Here is a 22387-nt window from a genome sequence, read left to right on the forward strand (position 1 = left end):
GTGAAATTTAAAGCATGAGATTTTTTAGGGCACCCCCCCCCCCCCCCCCCCCCAATTTTGACTAAGGTTTGTAAATGTTTATGAAAATGCTATACTGAGCTGGAACAATTAATAGTATAATGTCTAGGCTATAATAGCTCTCCAAAAGAAATTTTGAAAAATTAACCTTTTGAGATTGAATTTGGCAGCAATTTTGGCTGAAATTAAGGTAAAAATTTTTATTGAACGTTCAATACCTACTGAACTAAAAATAAAATTAACATAAGGTCGGAAGCATATGCAAGCATTGCAAAATTTTAAAACCTGTTGCACATGTATGGCGTGCAGGTGTATGATTTTTAATCTACTAGCCACATGCATTAACTATAGAATCAGTAACTCAATATAGAACAGGTATTTTAGTTGTTGAAACTGATAAACAGTGTCTACTAATTATGCTATTCTTGATTGTTCTATTAGAGTATTTCGATCTGTAAATGTCAAGGGGATCTACCATCTAACCCACCTAGTTTCCAATGTTCCCCTTGCACTATGCCTATATATGAGTAGCAATTTGCAATTGCTAGTATATATGTGACCGAATTTTGGAAAAGCACCCATATGGGCACATTTGACACCAAAAATATTTAATGATCAAATCGCAAACTTTATAGTGCAAATCTACTTGTTAATGGTTGTAAGCCATTGTCAATGCCTTAAATTACAAGAAACTTCTTGAAATCTTTTTAAAACTGTGCCATGCTTTTATTAGCAACCCATTAAACATGAAAATTCTAATTATTTCACACGTGCCCATATGGGTGGTTTTCCAAAATTCAGTCACATATACACAGTCATAACTGTACCAAAAATGTTGAATTGTCAATGTATTACACACTGACAATTTTCTGAAGGGGGCACTGACCCCTGCTAAATCTGCCCCCACTAACCTGGGTTAAATTGAAATGATGCAATAAGTTTAGTAAACCTTTTACACCAAAATATTTTCAGTAATTTATAATCAGTACTCATAATTCAACAAATGAATGGGTTTAAAACTCACACTGAAAATGTATGTTTAGGTACAACAAACACGATAAGAGAAAAACAATTACATAACTGCAGCACCGATCTTATCCAGTTTTACAAGAACATCATACATTGTAGGTCTGTCACTTGACTGTTGTTTGGTACAACTGGTGACCAGTTGATAATACTGTGGATAATGCTTGCGGACTTGTATTTTAGGGATGTCCACCATTTCAAATGGATGAGCCTGAGTGAGAGTTTCAATAATCAGGGTACCAAAACTGTACACATCTATCTTTGGGGAAAATTTTGTGCAATCACCAGCATCAGGAGCTATTTTTCCAAAACTTGGTGTGGTTGTTTGTTGTTGTATCTTAGCAGTACCCAAGTCTCCCAGTTTGGCCAGCCACTCACCATTGTACAGTACCTTTAGTAACACATTGGCACTACTCACAACACAATGGATTACTGGATCTGGTCTGGTGTGTAAGAAATGAAGTGCTTTAGCAACATCGTGAAAAATACCATGTATCTGGTGATCAAGGATACGTCCTTGTTCACATGCTTTTTTCAAGCTAACATCCATTAATTCCCTCAAGATTACTGGAGGACCCTCTATTGTAGCTCCAAAAAAGGTAACAATATTTTGATGATGACACTGAAGTGCAATTTCCATTTCCTGTTGAAATAACGTTTTAAATTCTGAGGTAGTGACAAGACCGGGAAGACACTTAGCAGCAACAGTGGCTCCTTGGAATGTAGCCTCATGGACAGTAGCCCAAGTTCCTCTACCAATTTCTCTTTCAATAATGAACTGATCATGTGAGATAACCCATAACCTAGCAGAGGTAACCATGGTTAACATACCTAGCAAATGTTGTTGAGTACAGGAAAGTTGAAGGATCAATTGTTGCAGTTGTTGAGTATAGGTTTGTTGCAACTCATCACAGCATTGCTTTCCATAATATATCAATTCATGAATATTCTTATCTGCTGCTAGTGCCACATTTTGTAACAGTTTATCAAATCTTTTCTCCACACCCATTGCATCTTCAGCCAGTTTGTTGACAGATGCATTAATACCTGCTATCTGCTCACTATTGTTAGATTTTATCTGTTGTGTATTCTTGAGATGTTCAAGATGCTGATAGAAAGATGATGCTATTTCGCTTTGTTTAGATGATGCAGATGATATAGAAGCTCTGCTATCAGGTGATGACTCTGGAAAACACAAGAACAAGTTAAACATGATGAAAAGAAAGCACAAGCCCGCTGCTATTTATTTTTCTAAAAGAGAAGACTTATAATCCACACCAAAACAGCCAAGCTGTGAAAAATGTGTGGCCTTAAAAAGCCTGGGTGAAATAATTCCTTTAGAACTTTAAGCTCACATTTAAGTGAGTGGTGTCTAAGCAAATATCAGATTTGAGTTATAGTACAGAAATTTTTGAATAGTGTACAAATCAGTGCAAATATATCAGCGTAAAAATGGTGTGTGTCAGTATCCCCTAATTAATGTGCAGCAATATGTAATGATGAATAGCATTACCATAGTGATTGAAATACCTGTAGCACATCTGTGGAAAGCAGAGAAGAGAAGACAGAAACTGCAGGACAAATTTTTCTAAGCCAAAAGTGAAAAGTTAATTTTTTAATAAAGGGCACCTATGCTGAGATGATCTCGCCAAAAGGAATTCTTTTTTAAAGGGCAAAAGAAGCCACCTAACTATGCACAGTAAAACTATGCTGTAGCTATAGATTTTTCAAGGGAGAAATTTTCATGGATTAGTTGTAATCTACGAAAATTTCTCCCTTGAAATTTGCAGTTTCATCAAAATGGCAGTGCATATGCAAAAGATTTCCCCCTCGAAATTTTACATGGTGGCAATATTTAAAAAAACTCCCCTAAAAAGGTATGTGCTCCTCCATGTGAATGAGTATAAAATTAATAAAACAAGGGAAGTCTCTTATACCTGCACTTTTATAGCGGACCTACTTTTAATTAATGATGGCTATAAGAGTTAAGTAGGGATTACATGTCCACGTGCACTACTATAGAGCAGGCAATTTCTCCTGTTTCATTATACTATATTTATTTCTATGACCCCTATTTGAAATTAAAATTATTGTGTTCTATTAAACTTTATTAATCAAAAGTTTTAACATTATCTCAAGAATATAATTTCAGTTAGATTTCATTTTGAAAAGCTATCACCTTAGCCAACTGAGGGATGGACCCCAATCTTCCTTCCACATCCTTTTTGTTGATCATGTGTTAAAGCTTTTCCATTAATTGGTCAAGTGCTCTAGGGCTAAGATACAATATTGTTTGCTTTAAACAACTCACTTCTTTCTATGTAAAGCACATTTTTCTTTTGAATTCTATACATGTCCATTTCACTCTTCCGTGATTGCTGATCAGGTTTGTTTGATAGCACAGGATCTGTCTATAAAACGTAAGGTAAACTAGACATATACAAATGAAAATTAAAGAAAACATAGTACGGTGATCTTTACAAAAAAAGTGCTTAAACAAGAGGGCACCTGCAGTGCAGATTTAGTCAGTACTTTAGCTATCACAGGGTACAGTAGTACTGTACAGTAGAGATGATGATGGCTTAGGTTTCAATGCCCTAAAATAAAACCAACCTCACTTTTCCTTCATAAAAACTTGGCAATGTTAGTTAGGAATTTAAAATTCCTTCAAAGCATTTAAAAAGTTTTATGAAATTTCTATTACCTGAATTTTACTAACTGACAGATGCCTTGAGACAGTATTAGCAAAGCAAAAATGCATGTGCCTATACTAATTACTTAGTTTTCTGGCCACGCAACTTACTACCATGAGTCTTGTCTACCAATTTCATGCTAGTGAGCATTCTGAAAGTTAATGCGATGTTTAGGTATCAGCTAACATACTATAAGACTATACTCATGTGTATGTACCAAAAATTCAAAAAAATCATGAAAATTGAACAAGACTAATGACCAGTAAAGATCTTTATGTCGCTAGTAGATTACATTGTACGCATAACAAGGCTTGTGGGAGACCCATGTCATAACTATACTATTAGGGAAACACACAACTGCACATAACAAATACCACACATAACTCTGAATATTATTCATTACCTGACCAGTGCAGGCATCAGACAATTTGTCTTCTGTTTCTTTATTCACACCTTGCTTTGTTAACTCCTGATCATTACAATATTTCATTACGGTAAAATTAATGTAACTGTTAATCATGTCAGAAATGCACTTCCCTTCAGTAGTTTTAACTGAGTATTTATGATCTGAATATTTGCCAAAATCAAATGTGAGCATATCAAGTAAACATCTCCACTGATAAAGCTGGCTTAATTTCCACTTCCATTTAATACTTTTACTGCCTGCATCAGCACCAAGTATTGAATCTTTACTAATACCAAGCAGAATTGGTACTGGTTTGTTGTGCCCTTTCACTTCTTCTTGTACCTGAAAGAACATAACACCATAGGTAGGTAATGACTGGCATAGCTTGATGTATTGCAGCTTAGCATTGGCCTCTGACATCCCATGTAGCTTGCGGTGTTCGGCTATTATCAGATCATCAGTAATTCGCTTAGTTTTTGTGTACACATGAGGCAAGAACCTAGGCAGGTTTAAGGCTTTGTGTTTGGTATGCTCATAATCACCAAGGTCTACCTGGCATTGTAGGGCAGCAAGTTGTATGGCTTCTTGTTTAGTGCACCAGAGAACATCATCTACTACATCTTTCTGTAACTGGTGGAATTGAAGATGTACCTCAATGGAATTGTGATGAAGCTTCAAAAAGAAAATTTTCCTCTTGAAAATAAGCACTTCTGTTTCACCAATCCCCTGTGTGCGCAGTGATTCATAGTGATCAAGCCAATCAGTTGTAGCGCCAACTGCAGAACAACCCTGTGACTTTTCACATTTAAGAGTGCCAGGTCTTGAGTCTTTCAACTGCTCCGCTTCCGAGGCCTGATCAAGTATTAAAGAGTACTCCTCTGGGGTAGTTATTCCAATATGGCCACTGAATTGTCTCACCAACTTGTCCACATTGTGACTCAAATCAACTATTAATGACTCCTGGGTGCCATCCATCAATTTTACCCGCAGCAACCCAACCTTCTTAAGATACTCTAAGACATCATCATTACTCAATCCGTAAACTCGGAGAGGCTTCTCTGCTGCTAACCAGCGTCCTTTATCAATTTTGTTAACGATGTAGGGTTGAAACAATCCATAGTCATCCGCGCAGGGGTTGGCAGCTTCACCTACAAGTAGGATCGATTCTAGTCTTGATTCTAGCATTCGCTGGTGAATAATACCGATGCAGTCACGTACCATAGCGTTTTCGTCAAACTGGATCACTTTAGCTATGACTGTACTTCGCTTCGTGTTTATAAGTTTGATGGTAAGTGACAGAATAGACATCGTACACTGTCGTACTGTAACGGAGCAGTGAGCGACGAGAGAATTGCGCATGCGCTATGCATTGAGAAGATTGCACACATATTTATTTATAATCTAATTTATTCTGTTCTGCGAATTCTGTCTAGGGAACTGTGAGAATTTCTCTCAAAAAGACAGCCTGTACAAGCATAGATAATATATCTATAGAGGACTTGCACGCGTGAAGCAACTGTTGCTAGGCAGACATGTTTCGGGACAACTTTCTATGGCGCATATTGGGTCAGAATGAAGGTAACGAGATTTATTCACTAAGCGCTGGGTATAGTGGCACTGGCCGCGGGGCTGGTTTCGAAATAGAAGATCTTATCATTGGCTTCGTGAAATAGGTGGCTAATTAAATTTCGGTACATTACTCACCAATTCTAACTTCGTCGCCTTTTTTAACGAGCTGTGTGGTATTTACAACACAACTCAACACTGATTCGCTTCATTACAGCCTGTACCAAATCCTGAGAAAGCGCTTTTCAGCCAAAACACTGTCCCGAAACATGGCCGACAGCTACGGTTGCTTAACAATTACGATGATTTACGTCACGCTGCAAGTCCTCTATGGTACAAGGGTGCTTCCCCAAGGTACATACAGTACTACATAAAAAAAAACACATGACTACCCGAGTGACTACCATAGGCGGCGGAAAGGGGGCTAAAGCCCCCCTCTCGGTCTGCTGAGGGGGGCTTCGCCCCTCCTCAGAATGATATCGCACCGAAATTATCCTTCTTGGAGTGGGGCTGAAAACCGTGATCGGTAAAGATCGAGATACTCTAATAGAGTAGTCACTCTAATAAAGCAGTCACAGTATTAGAACAGTGTGTAGTGAGCTATATATAAGGATTTTTAAGTAGTTTATCAGTAAATTAGTAGCTGGTGAGGTGGGCAGCTATTGTCAGTTGGCTGTGACCTTTTTTTTCCGTCTCACCTTACCAAACCAGAGACAATGTATGCCTCAGTTCATTAGTTCATTTTGACCCCCTTTCCATAAGTCTGGATACGACCCTGCCCCCCATATCAACTACTTCCTCCACCACTGATGACTACATATAGTCTACATTATACAGATAACTACTAACAAGCACATAAACAACGTTTCAGTTACATATTTCTGAATCCCTGTATTCACAGGCTTTAGCCTTCTCACAGGTCCCTAGTGGGATAGAATTTAATAAAGAAACAAGAAATACACATATATAATGAAAATAGTAAGAAGAAAATATCCTGACCGCCTGGCAGACTCCTGTAAGCGTTCGAGCGTTAATTGGATGGCTATGGGTTCGAGGCTGCCCAGGTCCAGTCATGGATTTTTTCTTCTTTCTCTAACTTTTCAAACATACTTAGTGCAGGCACTATAAACATCTTAGGCCTTTATAAGGCCTTCTGGTATACAGGCTCTGCCTTTACCAGGTACTTTAATCATAATAACTAAAAAGATACTCAGTAGCTTTCTGGGGCTCCACCTTATAATATGCAGTGTGGCATAGAAATCCATAAATGGACTGGAACACTAGTATTGATAAAAAAATGAGTACTGACATGTACAAATGCCAAATGAACAACATATATACTTGTACGAATGGAAGCACAAATGAGCTGACTACTAAGTAAACCTAACTAGCAAGCTTTATGCACATATAATTATGGATAATTAAATAGCCAAATGGCGGGCTCCTCCCATAGAAGGTTTTCGTATTTTTTGCAGTCAGCATGCTTTCACAAGTGACTCTTGTGAAAGCACATTGACTGCAAAACTCCAAAACCTTTCATAGGTCCAGTGGTCCTAAAATTTTGCAGTTTAGTAATTGTCACCCAGTTACCTCTGGCTCAGTCATACGACATATAGCTACTCATGAAACTTGTGTCACTATAGCTACTGAGCTCACCATGCACGGTTTCGGCAAACATCCAGGCTGTTATAAGCTCTAAAATTTTGTACTACTTATCTAGCTAAATGTTATAAGCCTAGTATATAGTTATACACAGAGACTAATGTATTGAATAGCCACAAAAACTTGGTTTTAAATAAGATAGACTATGTCAATCAATGTTAAAATAACTTGAATATTATACAGTTAGAGCTGGTCAGACATCATGAAAAAGTTATGGATTTTAGAAGCTGCAGCTGCACCCCCAGATCCTTGGAATCCATATATACTTCAGTAAAGCCCAATACTTCAATGGCTTGTTCAATTGTAACTGGATCTACAAAAAAAGGTCTTATAATAGCCTCTGAGATTGACTGTAACTACTCTTGTGTTTAACCTATTACCCTACAATTACACAATCAGTACAATAATTATAGGCTAGGGGTATACTGTAACCAAATTTCAAGCTGTTCCCAGGCTTATTCACAAGTGAAGTTATGAAGTACATGACATCTTTTCACACATTCGGTTACTATACATCAATTAACAATGAAAACACAAGTCAATCCTACAGCAATCAAGTCCATCTTCCTTCATGATGCCTTCTACTGCTGTCTCAAACACGCATACATATACTATACAATAGTACAGAGCAGCAGTGTAAATGGCAAGCAACATCTTAACCAGCCACTAACAAACGGTATCATTATTTCAAAATATATGTCATTGAGTAATTTCTCCAGCCTAGAGGTAGAATCTTGTAAAGTAGGGCTGAGATACTATAACTGCACACTGGCTTCATGTATTTCTTCTATTGTTACCACTTTAAATTTCATTTTTTATTTTTGTGGCAATTGCAAATGCTATAAAAATACACTGATGTATGCGCACGTACAAATATATATGTGTGAAGTCAGTCGCTCACTCCAATCTCATCCAACTGTACAAGAACATCATACATTGTAGGTCTGTCACTTGACTGTTTTCTGGTACAACTGGTGACCAGTTGATCATACTGTGGATACTGTTGTTGAGCTTGTGCTTTAAGGGTTTCCACCATTTCAAACTGAAGTGTTTTTGTAAGAATTTCAATGATAAGGACTCCAAAACTGTACACATCCATCTTAGGAGAGTGCTTAGAGAAATTGCTAGCTTCAGGAGCTCCATATACTATAGCACCAGGATTTGCAGTGGCTGTTAGCTGTTGTATTTTAGCAGTACCCAAGTCTCCCAGTTTGGCCAGCCACTCACCATTGTACAGTACCTTCAGTAACACATTGGCACTACTCACATCACGATGGATTACTGGATCTGGTCTGGTATGTAAGAAATGAAGTGCTTTAGCAACGTCATGAAGAATACTATGTATCTGGTGATCCTTAACTTTTTCTTGTTCATATGCCTTTCTCAAGTTAATATCCATCAATTCCATCAAAATTACTGGATCACCTTCCATCGTAGCTCCCAGGAAAGTGACAATGTTTTGATGCTGACACACAAGTGCCATTTCCATCTCTCGTTGGAACAATTTTCTCGTTGTAGAAGTTATAGCACCATGAGGACACTTAGCAGCAACAGTTGCTCCTCGGAATGTAGCCTTATGGATAGTAGCCCAAGCTCCTCTACCAATTTCTTCTCCAATTGTAAACTGACCATGTGAGATGGATAATAATCGACTAGAAATAATTACAGACCGTAAACCTATCAACTGTTGTTGCATGAGAGAAAGCTGGTTGTGTGTAGAAGCTAGCTGCTCTTCAAAATAACTACGACTAGATACTAGGCTGCTTTCTATATTCAGCTTCTCCTTTTGTATTCTGTCTGCTGTTTCTTGCATCATTGCATGACTCTTATCATGAAATCTCTTCTCCATTGAACTCACATCTTGATGAAGTTTGTCAATAATATTTTTGATAATGCTTTTCTGATCTTTTTTATCATTTTGTAATTGCTCTACCTGATCTTGAACAATTTTAAGGTTAAGACGAAGTTGTGTGGTGATCTCATTATCTATAGAAGAAAAAATTAAATGTTATCCTGTAATTTGAAACCAATGGCTCCCATTAGCAGTAACACATGTGCATATTGTACTTACTGGCTAAATCTTGTTGGTTCCAAGGATGCTCATTGAGTGTAACACTGCAATCTTCAGAACTTGGCGTTTGCAAAGAAACATTCTGTGTTTGTGAATGAGAACTGGTAGTTTCATCTGTGTGATGATCACAACACATTTGAACTGCTTCATGGCCATTGTCATCAACAGTGCCAGCATTGATGACATGGAGTGAAGATACATCATCACAAACAACTTTATTTTTCTGCTTCAGTTGGCTAGCTTCATTTAGCAGCTTTTCTTGTAGCTTACTGTCTAGCATGGACTCATCTATAGTGGACCAGTCATCAAGTGCTATCTCCTCTTTGGACTTCTGGATTCTCTTCTTCTTATCAGAGTTAACAAGAACATGTTCATAGAATGCAAGGGCTTTCTTCTGTTTAGCAATGGTTCCAGAGTCATCACTGTAGTTTGATGCACTACTCATCTGTTTAACCATGGTGGAGTTTGAGGTTAGCATGCTAGCTGGAAAGAAAAGTTTGGTATGACTTGCATTAGCCAGCTTGAAGCATTCTTTCTTCACAGCTTGTATATGCTGTGGAATATCTTCACAAGAAACATCATCGTCCTATTGAAACAGTGCTTTAGTTAAAAACATCACTACCAGTAAATGTGCACTGTTTATGTGCACACATACAATTGAAAGATATACAGGACAAAGAAGTACGCAAAAAGTTGGAATTTTCAACTAGAGTAGGGACCATAGCACATTGATAAAAAGTACTGAATCAAGCTGGAGTAGTGCATGATATTAAATCACAGTAAAACAATGATATTAAATTACAGTAAAACAATAAGAAGTGTACTACTACAGCTAGTTTCAACACTTTTTATCAATGTGCTATGATCCCTACTCTAGTTGAAAATTCCAATTTTTTGTATGCTTGCTTGTTAACTTTTTTTGTAAAATAAAATTATTATGACTGCATGGTGAACCCACGCATACTGCATCAAAAGAAAGAAATGGTGCTGCACATCCCAGCTATCAACTATCATCTGAAAAGTGAAGTATCCATTACGCTTCATTGTCAGCTGCGTATGTTCAACCTGTCACACAGCATTATAATCAAGAACTGTTTGAAAAGCACCTCCACAATCAAAGTAGCCACGATGAAATACACTGACAGTTTCCATTACGAAGGGAAGCCATCTCACGCTGCCACCAAATCGACACCTTTTGCTGTCAGCAAAGATGAATAGGGCACAAAGGAGGACACTGGTAAGTCCATGAAGAATGCATTGTATACACTGTGGTATGCCAAAAGGCATATGTCTGGCTGAAGTAACATCAAACCAAGCCCATAGCCTTAGGAGTTATCAAGCTATGCTTATCTGAAGGCATCAGTTACTCAGTTCAGTCAGTCTAGAAAATTCCGTTTAATATACTTTTAAAATTCCATAGCAACTTGTTGAAAGTGTTTCAGGTTGATCTGTTTGGGCTTAGTCTTGTCTAACCAATAGTGGCTGCCTCATCGTCGTCTGGGAAAAGTGAGGCTGGATTTTGGGTGATGGTTTACCATGGGTTATGCCCAAAGTTTTGTGGTCTCTACTATACAGTATTGTCGCACTATATGATAGAGAAAAGCAAATAGTACACTTTGCAAGCATGTCTTTATAATCATTGGTAACGTTTGTTCCATTTACACATACGTACCTATATTCCAGAGAATCAAACTGCCTTGATTGGATATTACTCATAATCAGTATTAATGGGATGGTAGGAAAAGTGCATTCTTGTCATGTTCCTTAGTAGCTAGATTTGCTTTTAACTATCATTAAGTTGATACATAGTTCCAAGTAACCAAAACAGTATGAGTTTCATGCACAAATGCTAACCATCATGATTCTTCATAATGATTCACACACTGTAAAGTGCTAATAATAAATATTTATTGGAATTCCTACCATAGGAACCTACGAGAGGGCCAAAGCCTGTAAATGTAGGGAATAAGAATCTTGGCATTAAACTGTGTAGAATGCAGATAATGTATAGTGGTGACTCAATCCTCTTGCAAACATGTAGTCTATAGACACCATCTTATCCCACTGTGCTTGAGCACATGGTGGTTTATCACTATTGTCCTCAACTCATCTTGCACTAAGACGATAAGAAAGATATTGCTCTAATACTAAAAATTTATGTACAAATCTGAAAAGCCATCTGTCTGCATTCCCTTGCAATCACCAACTTTTTCACTGTCTCCACACATACCAAAGCAGTTCTTGTGCAAAACAAGGTACTAAGAATAAATGACACTTCTTAAAGCCACCATTCATTATCTACAGCTCATTAAACGCAAGGGTGGTGCACCTGTTCAAATCCTTGCATGGTGAACCACAAGTAAACTGATACATTCAATTTATGCATGCCTTTACAAGCAGGTTTTAGTAACCACAAAACTGTTCATAAGAGATTAACATATTGGTTAAAAGAATGAAAGTACCTTCTACTTGTGAAGTAGTGCATTTACTAGATTCAAGTCCCCTGATGGTTTTGCAAGCTTTTAAGTTGCAACTTGTTTTCATTTTATGGTTACAACTTTTACTTTCTGTTTTCTTTTTTTTGTCATTGCTTATATTTTACGGTTGTTAGGGAATTGAATCTCAGACTTCCTCCTTTCCCCCCATCCAAAACGGTGAGTCAAAACTACGTTAAACTGCACACACACTCTTGAAAATACTCACAGATCAGTTTCAGGCAGTCTACTTTTCAAAACTCTCCTAGGGTACATATACGACTATCAAAATTCCCACATAGTGATAGCTATTCACACCTTTTTTAGATTGCTAGGGTCTCATGGTATTATACAATTACGATCAAATTATGATGTCTTTTTCACTTATTTATTTTTTAAAGGCTATACAGCACGAATACTGAAGGTCTATAGGAACTAAATGTGTTTCAAAAGGTGAGAGAAAATCCATGACTGGACCTGGGCAGCCTCGACTCTGCAGCCATCCGATTTGCGTTTGAATACTTACAGGAGTCTGCCAGGCAGTCAGGATGTTTTCCCCTTGTCTTGCACAAATGGACAATTGGAAACAGCAGAAATAAAAATGGAAAAAGGTCAAATTGTCATATGCATGTATGCTAAAATAGTTGCTTATTAGCCACTTCTTAAAGACCACCTTGTTACAAAGACCACTTCTGTACAAAGATTGCATTGTAAGATTCTTATATTGACTACATTATAAGATAACTTCATTATAATGGCTACCTATATACAAGGACTATCTATTTCAATGTAAGTTCCAAACACTATATTTCATGACTTTATTGTCAAGGTCAGCTAAACAAAGCTAGGCACTTAAAGTCATCTCCAAATGGGACTGCATTTTTCTTTGATACAGTTGCACTACACTTCACCTACAAGGCCGTTAAAGGTCCCTGTAACCACTATTTTGTATGTGACAGAACTATATATAACTGATTATGGTAAGGATGGTAGTCTGATAACTTGAATGAAGTGTGTACCAATATAATGGGAGATGAAATTGACATCATAAAGTAGACCATAAATTTTCTGGAGCTTACAAACTTGACATAAGTTACTATAAGTGTTTTTTGCTAAGAAGGTCATAAAGAATACACCTGGGCCTACTTGACATGGTCACTACAATGGGCTGACCTTATTAATGAAGTCCTAAAGTATGTATCTGAGGTCTAACTACGTATACTTGACAGACTAATAATACATGTGGCAAGGTGGTCTTAGTAACAAGGTGGCTATTAAGCGAGGTTATAACATACACATGTATATGAAGGTTTGAACATTTCCATTTTCCAGTCCATTACCTGTTTCCAATTGCATGCAATAGATCTGACCTCCACATGGTTGGCCTGGATTATAATGCCAATATTGCAACAGTCATCATGCATCAAGCTCTACTAAGTATCAGGCTTTAGCCAATCACAAAAAATGAATACTGGCTTATGACACACTGAGCCTTGACTAACCAGTGAACTATTTAAACCGTTTTTAAGTATACATGATGGTTCTGCATGTATATAGGGAATATACCGGTCATGATTTATCACGTTACATGAATCGATAACATATATACTCACAGTGCACTGCAGGGTAGCTATCACTATGGTAATATATAATTTAATCTATTTGTCTGACACACTGCTTACTTTCTGGTGCATCGACATGTATCATGAAAACAGCAACCTTTTACCCAAAACAGTAACTTTTCTGAAATACAATAGCGTTATCCCCAAAAACAGCAGCCTTGTCCTCGTATTTTGTCCCCTTAAAAACACCATAATACACAAAACAGCAATACTTGTCCCCAGAAATAACAATATTCTTCATAATACACACGTCTTATGTATGATAACTCAAAACAGCTATACTTATCTTCATACTACACACATCTTATGTATGTTAACTCAAAACAGCAACCTTGTACCCAAAAACAGTAACCTTCCCCAAATACAACAGCCTTGTACCCAAAAACAGTAACCTTCCCCAAATACAACAGCCTTGTACCCAAAAACAGTAACCTTCCCCAAATACAACAGCCTTGTACCCAAAAACAATAACCTTTGCCAAATACAGCAGGCTTGACCCCAATAAGGCAGCCGTTGTCTAAAAAACAACAGTACTGTTCATAATACAGCACCTTGTCCCCAATACAGCACCTTGTCCCAATAATAACTCTAATTTACAACAGCCTTACCCTCAGTACAACAGCCAAAATCAACACCTTGTTCCAACAAAACAGCAGCCTTGTCCTCAAACATAGCAGCCTTTTCCTCAATATCAGCCTTGACAGCAACCTTGTCCTAACACCTTGTCCCAATAAAAACAGCAGCCTTTTCCCCAATATAGTGCCTTGTCCCAATAAAAACTGCTCAGTCTTGTCCTCAATACAACACTCAAAAACAGTAGCCTTGTCCCCAATACAGCAGCCTTGTTCCCTTAAACAGCAGCCTTGTCTTCAACAGCTAGACTTCAAGAACTAGATTTGCACTCGCTTTTTTGTATACACAAAGAGGAGACCTAATTGAAGTGTTTAAGATACTAAACTCCTACTATCAAATTGACCCAAAAGATATCTTTACATTACAACAAGACAGTGTTACCAGGGGCCATCAAATGAAACTTTTTAAACAAAGAATTAGCAGAAGCATTGGTCAACACTTTTTCAACTTTAGAATAATCCAACAATGGAATGACTTACCTGACGAAGTAATTCTGGCAAAAACAATATCTTCTTTCAAACACTCACTAGACCAATATTGGAGAGAAACTGGACATGGACATTGTCAAAGGCCTTTGGCCTATTAATCAATTTTGTATTTTAATTGTCCATTAAATAATAATAATAACAATAACAGCCAAAAACAGCAGCCTTGTCCCCAGTACAGCAGCCAATACAGCAGCCTGTCTCCACAAGCAGCAGCCAATACAGCAGCCTGTCTCCAAAAGCAGCACCCTAGCCTTGTCCCCAAATACAGCACCCCTATCCCAAAAAACAGCACCCTTATCCCCAAGCCTTGCCCCCAATACAGCAGCCTTCTACCCAAAAGCAGCAGCCTTGTCCCCAAAACATCATCCTTGTCCTCATTGAACATTTCACAATCAAATTCTCCCCAGAATTTCCGGGTAGAATTGATACAACTTTCCTCCAACAGTAAATTTTCTTAATCCGACATGAAGTAGGATTACTTAGCCAGTCAATCACTACTAGACTGTACTAAACAGCACCTCTCAGCAGGAGTACCATCTCCATGCCAAACAGGACCAGCAGCAGCGTGCCCAGCCAATTCAAGGTTTCCCCACAGACAATAACCTTTCCCCAAACAAGAGCTTTTCCCCACAGTTCATGCAGCCGTACCAGAAACATGCCTGAAAAATGTTGGTATCATCAACAAAAAAAAAACATGTTGTCAACAACTCCTGTCCTACTCTTCCCCTATGTAAGCAAACTGCACCCTGTGACATGTTAATTTGGGACAACCTGGTAATCATAACGTTTCACCTACAGTAACTCTTGTTTGCATTGATCAATCTACACCAGTTTTGGTAGGACACATGTATATGTAAGTCCCTACCAGTTTAACACACCTGGAGAGTGACACCACTGTTTATTTTTATGGTGTGACCATAAATTTCTCATTGGGAAATGAGTCAAAAGCCTTCAACATTGCTACCAAACATAATATGTGACCCAGTCTGGGAAAACCGGGCTTATCGCCTATTAAAAGTATCGAGAAACGCCAGTTTTAAGTATTTAGTGTGTTGTAGCTCACCAATGGTTGAAGCTATGTGTACCAAATTTTCACACGTTTTACACCAATTCCTAACCTTCCAGAGTATCCACTGTGCAAGTAGCCAACAACTAAGTTTCCCGCCATTTTAGATAGTTTTTAAACCGAGGTTGACTGTATCAGGCGAGCTGCAAGTTGGGTGGGAGGAGGGTAAGATGGTGTTCAAAAATTGAAAAGGAAGGCCAAGGGATGAATTAGGCCACATTGTGGGCCATTGAGGTCTCAAAACTGGCTAAAATGAAAGGAACTTCACAGCAGAGGTACTTATTCAACACCACAGAGCTGTACAGCTACATACAGTCACCCCCCAGACTGACCAGAGCTCCATTAAGGCGTCACACCGCACATACGGATCGCCACTGGGCTTGGGAAAAGCAGCCAGCAAAACCAGACCACTCAAGTCTAGCTGATTTTGATTGTGGAATTAGATAGTTTATTCGTGTAGCTTTGTGTCCTGGGTGAAAAATCGAATCTGCTGAGATGGGTGATAAGACCGGTTTTCTCAGACTGGGTCACATATTATTTTGGTGACCTTTTATCATAATGCTGTCCCACTAGGGACCTGTGAGAAGACTAAATAAAGCCTGTGCATACAGGGAGTCAGATACATGTAACTGAATCAATGAAGAATGCAGAAGAAATTCCAGACCCAGTGGTGCAGTGGAGTAACTAAACCCGGGCCTAGCCGGGCCTGGGCCCAGGTGTCAGCAATCAAGTCACACCCATAGAATTAGCAATAGAGTAGTAGAAAAAGACTATTTCACCGAATAATCGATCGAGACCTTGACAACAGCACACTTTTTTGGCTGCAAAACAGCTATATTACCTTTGGTTATTGTCAAATCACTTCAAACTGCCAGCTTATTGGTATAAGCACCTCTAGAAATAATTATCGTTTCGATAATTCGACTACTTTAATAGCTTTGCTTGTGTATACGACTTCAACTTATTGCACTGGGCCCTGGTGTTGGTACAAGTCTAGTTATGCCACTGCAGTGGTGACTTGATCCCCCGCAACATGCAATCTAGGCATGTGCCAGAGGAGCCACACAGCTGGGATCTGTGATCTTCTCTGCATTCAACTTCTACTTAATCATTGACTTCTCGCCAACAAGGGAGTTTTTGCTAGAAAAATTGATCAGAAGTCCAACGATTTCCTCCCAAAAATTTGCTATTGGAAATCTGGTCAAAAGTCCTACAAGACCTTAACTTTGCTCCAGAAACATTTTGTGGTTGGAAAAATTGGTCAAAATCCCATGATACTACCGAAACATATTTCGGTGACCAAAAGGATTGTGGTTGGAAAAGTTGGTCAAAAGTCCAATGATATTATATCAAGTGTACTACCAAAACATATTTTAGTGACCGAAAGTTTGTCGTTGAAAAAGTCCAACCATACATCAACTTTGTTTTTGAAATATTTATCATTGGAAAAACTTGTTAAAAGTCTTACAATACATCAACTTTGCTCCCGAAATATTCTGGCATCGTTGAAAAAATTGGTCAAAATTCCAACGATACATCAACTTTACTACCGAAACATATTTCAATGACCGAAAGGTTTATCACTAGAAAAGTCAGTCAATAGTCCAACAATATATCAAGTAATTTGGTGACCGAAAGATTTGTCGTTGGAAATATTGGTCAAAAGTCTAACGATACATTAACTTTCCTCCCGAAATATTTATCGTTGAAAAAATTAGTCCAACGATACATTAACTTTACTCCCGACATATTTATCATTGGAAAAATTGGTCAAAGGTCTGACGAGACATCAACTTTACTACCGAAACATATTTCAGTGACCAAAATGTTTGTCATTGGAAAACTTGGTAAAAAGCCCAATGAGACATCAACTTTGCTACCAAAATACATCTGTTGTTGGAAAAATTAGTCAAAATTCCACCAAGACCTCTAATTTGAAAACATTTGTCGTTGGAAAATTGGTCAAAACTCCAACGAGACAACAAAAAATTTCATAGCAACTTGTGGAAAGCATTTCGGTCTGAAGGCTTGTTTGGGCTAGTTTTACCTAACCAATACTGCCTCATCATCATCAGGGAAAGGTGAGTCTGGTTTTGGGTTGATGTTTATCATGGGCCACGCCCAAACCTTGTGGTCCATACTATATAGTACTATTATACTGTATGATAGACAGTAAGATTTCGTTGCAAGCTCCCATGTGCTTTCATTTGTTGTCTGCAGCAAATGAAGACCATGGTATAGAGAAAATAGTTGTACTGCATTACTGCAAACCACAGACTGAACTGTTTGCCTTGTAGATAGTTCGATTCATGTACAATAAAGAGCTTCAGTAGGTTGTGTGTTTAAATAAATCCCACTATACTGTATGCAAGGAAATTTTGATGTCAAAAAAAATTGTCAAATGTTTATAAGCACCCTTAAAAGTACAGGTTTTGCCTACAATTTCTTCATTTTCATCAACATTATATTTGTCAAATCTGCTGAAGTCTGAATTCGTCAAAGTTTCAAATTTTTCTTACGACAATTCACGTTCACCTGGGCCCTTAATTGTTTCTTGTTAATAACTCCTGCTACATGGGCCAGCTGCCCCAACATTAATTTTAGTAATGCTGTGAAACCCTTTAAACACCAGAGTTGCTTATCAAAAAAAGTGCTTCAATACAGGCAAGAACAAATGAGTTATGAGGCTTTAAAAATATCCCATACATTTAGTATGGACAATACAGGCGCACAAACATGTTTACAACAAGAAAACATGTTTGTTCTAGTACAAACCACTGGGAGTAAACATATGTTTACCTCTTTGATATTATTGTTTTTGGAGGGGGACTCAGGTGAGTATGCACCCACTATAGTGGCATGGTATTTTGATGCTTTTTTCTCAACCTGCTTTTTAAATTGACAATTCATTGCCACTCTCTCTGTCACACTTACAGGTATAGGGCAGGTGCAGGTATACGCATAATACGTGTTTGCTTGTCTGTGCATATATTCTATTACAGTAACTGAACTTTCATAACTTCTTGATTGTTTCTATTTGCTTAAAAAAACAATATAAGACAAGGCAAACTTGATTAATAGTTTCTCATCCATTGCACACATTACACTGTGCATGTAACTTACTGCTTCTACTCCCAGCATCTTTGAACCATCAACTTCATTATTGCCTATCCATCTCAATGTACCACTTAGCTTTCTGTTATATTTATCATAAAATGATATTTTGTTTCCAATTTCATAACAAGGTGCAGGTGACTCTGAAATTGTCATTGCCTTGGGTCTCGGCTGCAGCTTGAGGTTAGATTTCATTTGTGGGGGTGTGCCTACAGGCAATGTACCATGTCGAACTTTGTCTGGTGCAATCTCAAATGCTGGAAGTTGAGCTTCAATGACAGGTTGCAATGAAAAACGTTTGGATATTGTGACATCTTCTTCATCAGTGTTTATGGATTGACTCATAGACCTTCTTAAGGTTTGAGAAGATTTACTGGCTTTTTCAGGTATCTCAGTTAACTTGTCAATTGCTACAAACATGGCACAACCAGGATTGCACTTAAAATATTCAACTCCCCCAATAGTACCACTTACTCCTTCTTTCTTCTTTTGCTTTATTCATAAAAAATTGGCACACACGTGTAAGCTACTATTAATGCAACTACATACATACCTTTAACTTCAAGCCAAATATCTGCCCATTTATACCAATCACTTCTCCAATGTATTGCACAGTTGCCATCACTTGTTTATCTGATGGAAGAGTGACGAACACTGAAGACCCAATCTCAAGCGACTCTGCCCAACTTAACTTGTCAACAATCTCAAGTCGGCTATGCAATTCTTGTACTCCAAGTAACAGGTCTTTCTGAACAGTTGTCAACTGACATACCTGATCACTATGACAATACAATGTGGCACATTCAGAAAGATCTACTAGAGTCCTATAGTTATGGGGAGGATCGGTGAATGGCACCATCAGTTCATCATGATCGACTAATGTTTCCAGTAAGGATCCCTTAAATACCAGTGTCTCAGAAAATTTTCCTAAAGTGTTTCTTCTGTGTCCTTTTACATTCTCCAACAGTAAACTATACTGCCACACATCCATGTTGCAAATTCACCTGCATACATACAAAAATAATTAAGAGTAGCCAGCTGCATGATTATGTACTTATATTGCTGACATACAGTATAACACCTAGCATTACACACATAGCCACACCTGTTGAAGGAATGTAAGCATAATATGCTTTATAAGTGAATGTATACAGTTCAAGATTTGAAACTGAGCCGGGCCTATCTTGTAGGTTACATATGTCATCAACTTTTGTTAGTTAACTTGCCAGTTTCAATTTAACTTGCAGATGGACAATTTGTAGTGCCCGAGTTTATAGTAAATAGAAAAGAAGATAATATACCAGGAATATGGGAACATTGCCACTAGCACTTAAGACAAGATTAATGACAGCTTGCAATTTTAGTTCCTGTCAGCTTTATATAGACAGAAAAGCGTCTTATGTGAAGAGACAGTTTATTACAGAGCATCTCAGTGGCCATGAGTCAGATCAGCCAGTGCTCAATTGTATTTGACAGGGTTAATCATGAAAAAGAGTGTAGAGAACTGCTCCAGGTCTGTTTTTCCCTGGGTAGAGATAACATTAGCTCAAAACACTATATACTGACCTGGACAAGCCTCAAGTAAATCAGTTTTATTACAGGCATTCACTGATAGCATATTTTTTTGTTTTAATTTATTTATTAATGCTTTACAGCACAAGTGCTTTTGACACAATGTTGGTGGCCATGCATTGTAGCAAGGATTGTCAGTAAGAACAATAGGTAATATATAGATTAACATACTATACTATAAACTTTGAAGCTGGTACCAGGAGACGATAAGTGTCACAAGGCACATTTTATGATGTGTATTGGCTTTAAGTTTTAATTGCAAATTACCTGCACTGAGTGCTAGCTGTTATATATGTGTATATCTAACATAAAGATAAGAGGAAATACTGATTCAGAACAGTTTGATTTATCGTCATTCTTCAAGTTCTAACAGTTAAAATAACTGTGGCTTTACAGTCACTTCGATAATTCTATCCTACACATTTTTACAAACCAACCTTCAGCACTTGTGCTGTAAAGCGTTAATAAAAAAAATAAATAAATAAATATAGGGTATTCACTACAAAGTATGTTATTCATGGCACAGTGTACATATATGGAGATAGTGAATACTTAGTCAACTGGACTAGGATAGCTACCACATAATGATTCTGATTGTAAACAATCCACAAAAAAGTTTTATAAAGATCTCATAGTGTTAGTCATCCAAACCATGTACATAGCATCAAAATGATACCTTGACAAAATTAATTTTAATTATTAAGTTATAAACAAATAGGTAGGCACAAGTTTTATAATTATTTTTAATGGCACCTTACATATACATTAAGCCAATTGGGGGAAAAAACAACAGGGAAAAACAAGGGACTCAACATTATAGTTGAATTAAAGTGTGTACAAAGGTGGAGGACAGCTTTTGCTCATTGTGGTACATGCCATATGGAAGGGCCTCCTGTAGAAGTAGCTATACATGTGTACAAAGAAGCTACAACTGATGACTGTAGTCTGTAACTAACAACCTTAGCTAATCTTTGCTATATAGATTGCATAATCTCGCATAAATTTTTGAGTGGCACCATCATACCCTGCTACAATGCGTGCTGTAAAGACACCTGTTAAATTGCCATCATTCAACCATTAATAAGCACTTTTGTTTATCAGGTGGAATTTATTAATCATTACTGTTGTAATTATAATTCTGTTGTAATTATAATTCTTTTGTATCCTCATGCAGGGAAAGGCCTCAACACAGTTTAAGTGATTTGTAATTAGCTCTAATAATTAGCTCATACCTCTCTTGTAGTGGTTCCAGCGCTTTTTTTAATAGCTATACTGTTGTCTAGATGTTTGTGCTGTTGTATATATGTAAGTGTGTTCCAGTTGGAAAGAATGGCACACACTGTGGTGTGCCAACTACTGCGAATAAAAAGTCTAATCATCCCACTACCCAACAAGAAGACTATACTCCCTGAGGAGCCAGAATCTTAACATCTGACTCTGTAAAAATCCCAGTGATGATTTGATCCCCAATTGCAGGCAAGTGCATGCATGCCCAAGAGAGAACACTCGGTTGGTATACTACTTTCTACCTTAACTTTTGAGTATGCTTCTGCTAAAACTATATTCGTTGACTTCGTTGCAGCCTTATCCGGCTTCTCCCTGCTTAGATCAATAAAGAGGGGCGAGATCTTCATGTGGTAGACCACAGCCTGCTGCCAGTGATATTTTCCTGGCAGCAAAAAAATATAACTGTTTGCGATTTATTGTTTGTATTAATGATAGTAGCTACTCATCATTGCAAAAAAAAAAAAAAAAAGTATGCTAACTACTTCAAGTGAAGAGTCTACGATGTGCGGAGACGTACCACACGACTAAAGAGAATGACAAACACAAAATATTTGCTCAAACGTACAGTGATAGCTATAAAACTCACCCACCGAAAGTGGTCAGATCGTCCCAAACCCAGCACCAGTATGTCGCGAACCACGTGATTAATTAGAACGTCATTATTTGGCGTAAACCCAACGTCGACTATC

At 37.8% G+C, this 22387-nt stretch overlaps 2 protein-coding genes across 4 annotated transcripts; both read right to left on the reverse strand.

Moving 5' to 3' along the window:
* Positions 1–999: 999 nt before the first annotated feature.
* Positions 1000–6004, reverse strand: LOC136263444 (uncharacterized). The gene is made up of 3 exons (XM_066057970.1): positions 4141–6004; positions 3356–3455; positions 1000–2229 (listed from the first exon to the last, which is right to left on the reverse strand). Exons 1-3 carry the CDS (start codon positions 5500–5502, stop codon positions 1091–1093), a joined length of 2601 nt encoding a protein of 866 aa, XP_065914042.1. The 5' UTR covers positions 5503–6004; the 3' UTR covers positions 1000–1090.
* A 1835-nt stretch (positions 6005–7839) lies between these two features.
* LOC136264272 (dual specificity protein kinase splB-like) lies at positions 7840–22347 on the reverse strand. 3 transcript variants are annotated; one of them, XM_066058979.1, is made up of 5 exons: positions 22285–22347; positions 19393–19843; positions 18849–19325; positions 9443–10028; positions 7840–9357 (listed from the first exon to the last, which is right to left on the reverse strand). In XM_066058979.1, the coding sequence occupies exons 2-5, from the start codon at positions 19828–19830 to the stop codon at positions 8261–8263; spliced, it is 2598 nt and encodes an 865-aa protein (XP_065915051.1). In that variant the 5' UTR covers positions 19831–19843; positions 22285–22347; the 3' UTR covers positions 7840–8260. The 3 variants fall into 3 exon arrangements, with proteins under 3 accessions (XP_065915051.1, XP_065915049.1, XP_065915050.1); XM_066058977.1 differs by having other exon boundaries at positions 18849–19331; XM_066058978.1 differs by having other exon boundaries at positions 18849–19331; positions 22289–22332.
* Positions 22348–22387: the final 40 nt, after the last annotated feature.

Source organism: Dysidea avara, chromosome 8 (assembly GCF_963678975.1).
Source record: "Dysidea avara chromosome 8, odDysAvar1.4, whole genome shotgun sequence".
NCBI lineage: Eukaryota > Metazoa > Porifera > Demospongiae > Dictyoceratida > Dysideidae > Dysidea > Dysidea avara.

Excerpts from the sequence above, each read along its gene's own strand:
- LOC136263444 (XM_066057970.1), bottom strand. The coding sequence starts at position 5,502 with ATGCGCAATTCTCTCGTCGCTCACTGCTCCGTTACAGTACGACAGTGT. Across the intron at positions 3,456-4,140 it reads CTGATGCCTGCACTGGTCAG|ACAGATCCTGTGCTATCAAA; the intron begins GTAATGAATAAT and ends TACGTTTTATAG. Across the intron at positions 2,230-3,355 it reads TGTGCTTTACATAGAAAGAA|AGTCATCACCTGATAGCAGA; the intron begins GTGAGTTGTTTA and ends TGTGTTTTCCAG.
- LOC136264272 (XM_066058977.1), bottom strand. The coding sequence starts at position 19,830 with ATGGATGTGTGGCAGTATAGTTTACTGTTGGAGAATGTAAAAGGACAC. Across the intron at positions 19,332-19,392 it reads TATTTGGCTTGAAGTTAAAG|CAAAAGAAGAAAGAAGGAGT; the intron begins GTATGTATGTAG and ends TTATGAATAAAG. Across the intron at positions 9,358-9,442 it reads GAACCAACAAGATTTAGCCA|ATAATGAGATCACCACACAA; the intron begins GTAAGTACAATA and ends TTTCTTCTATAG.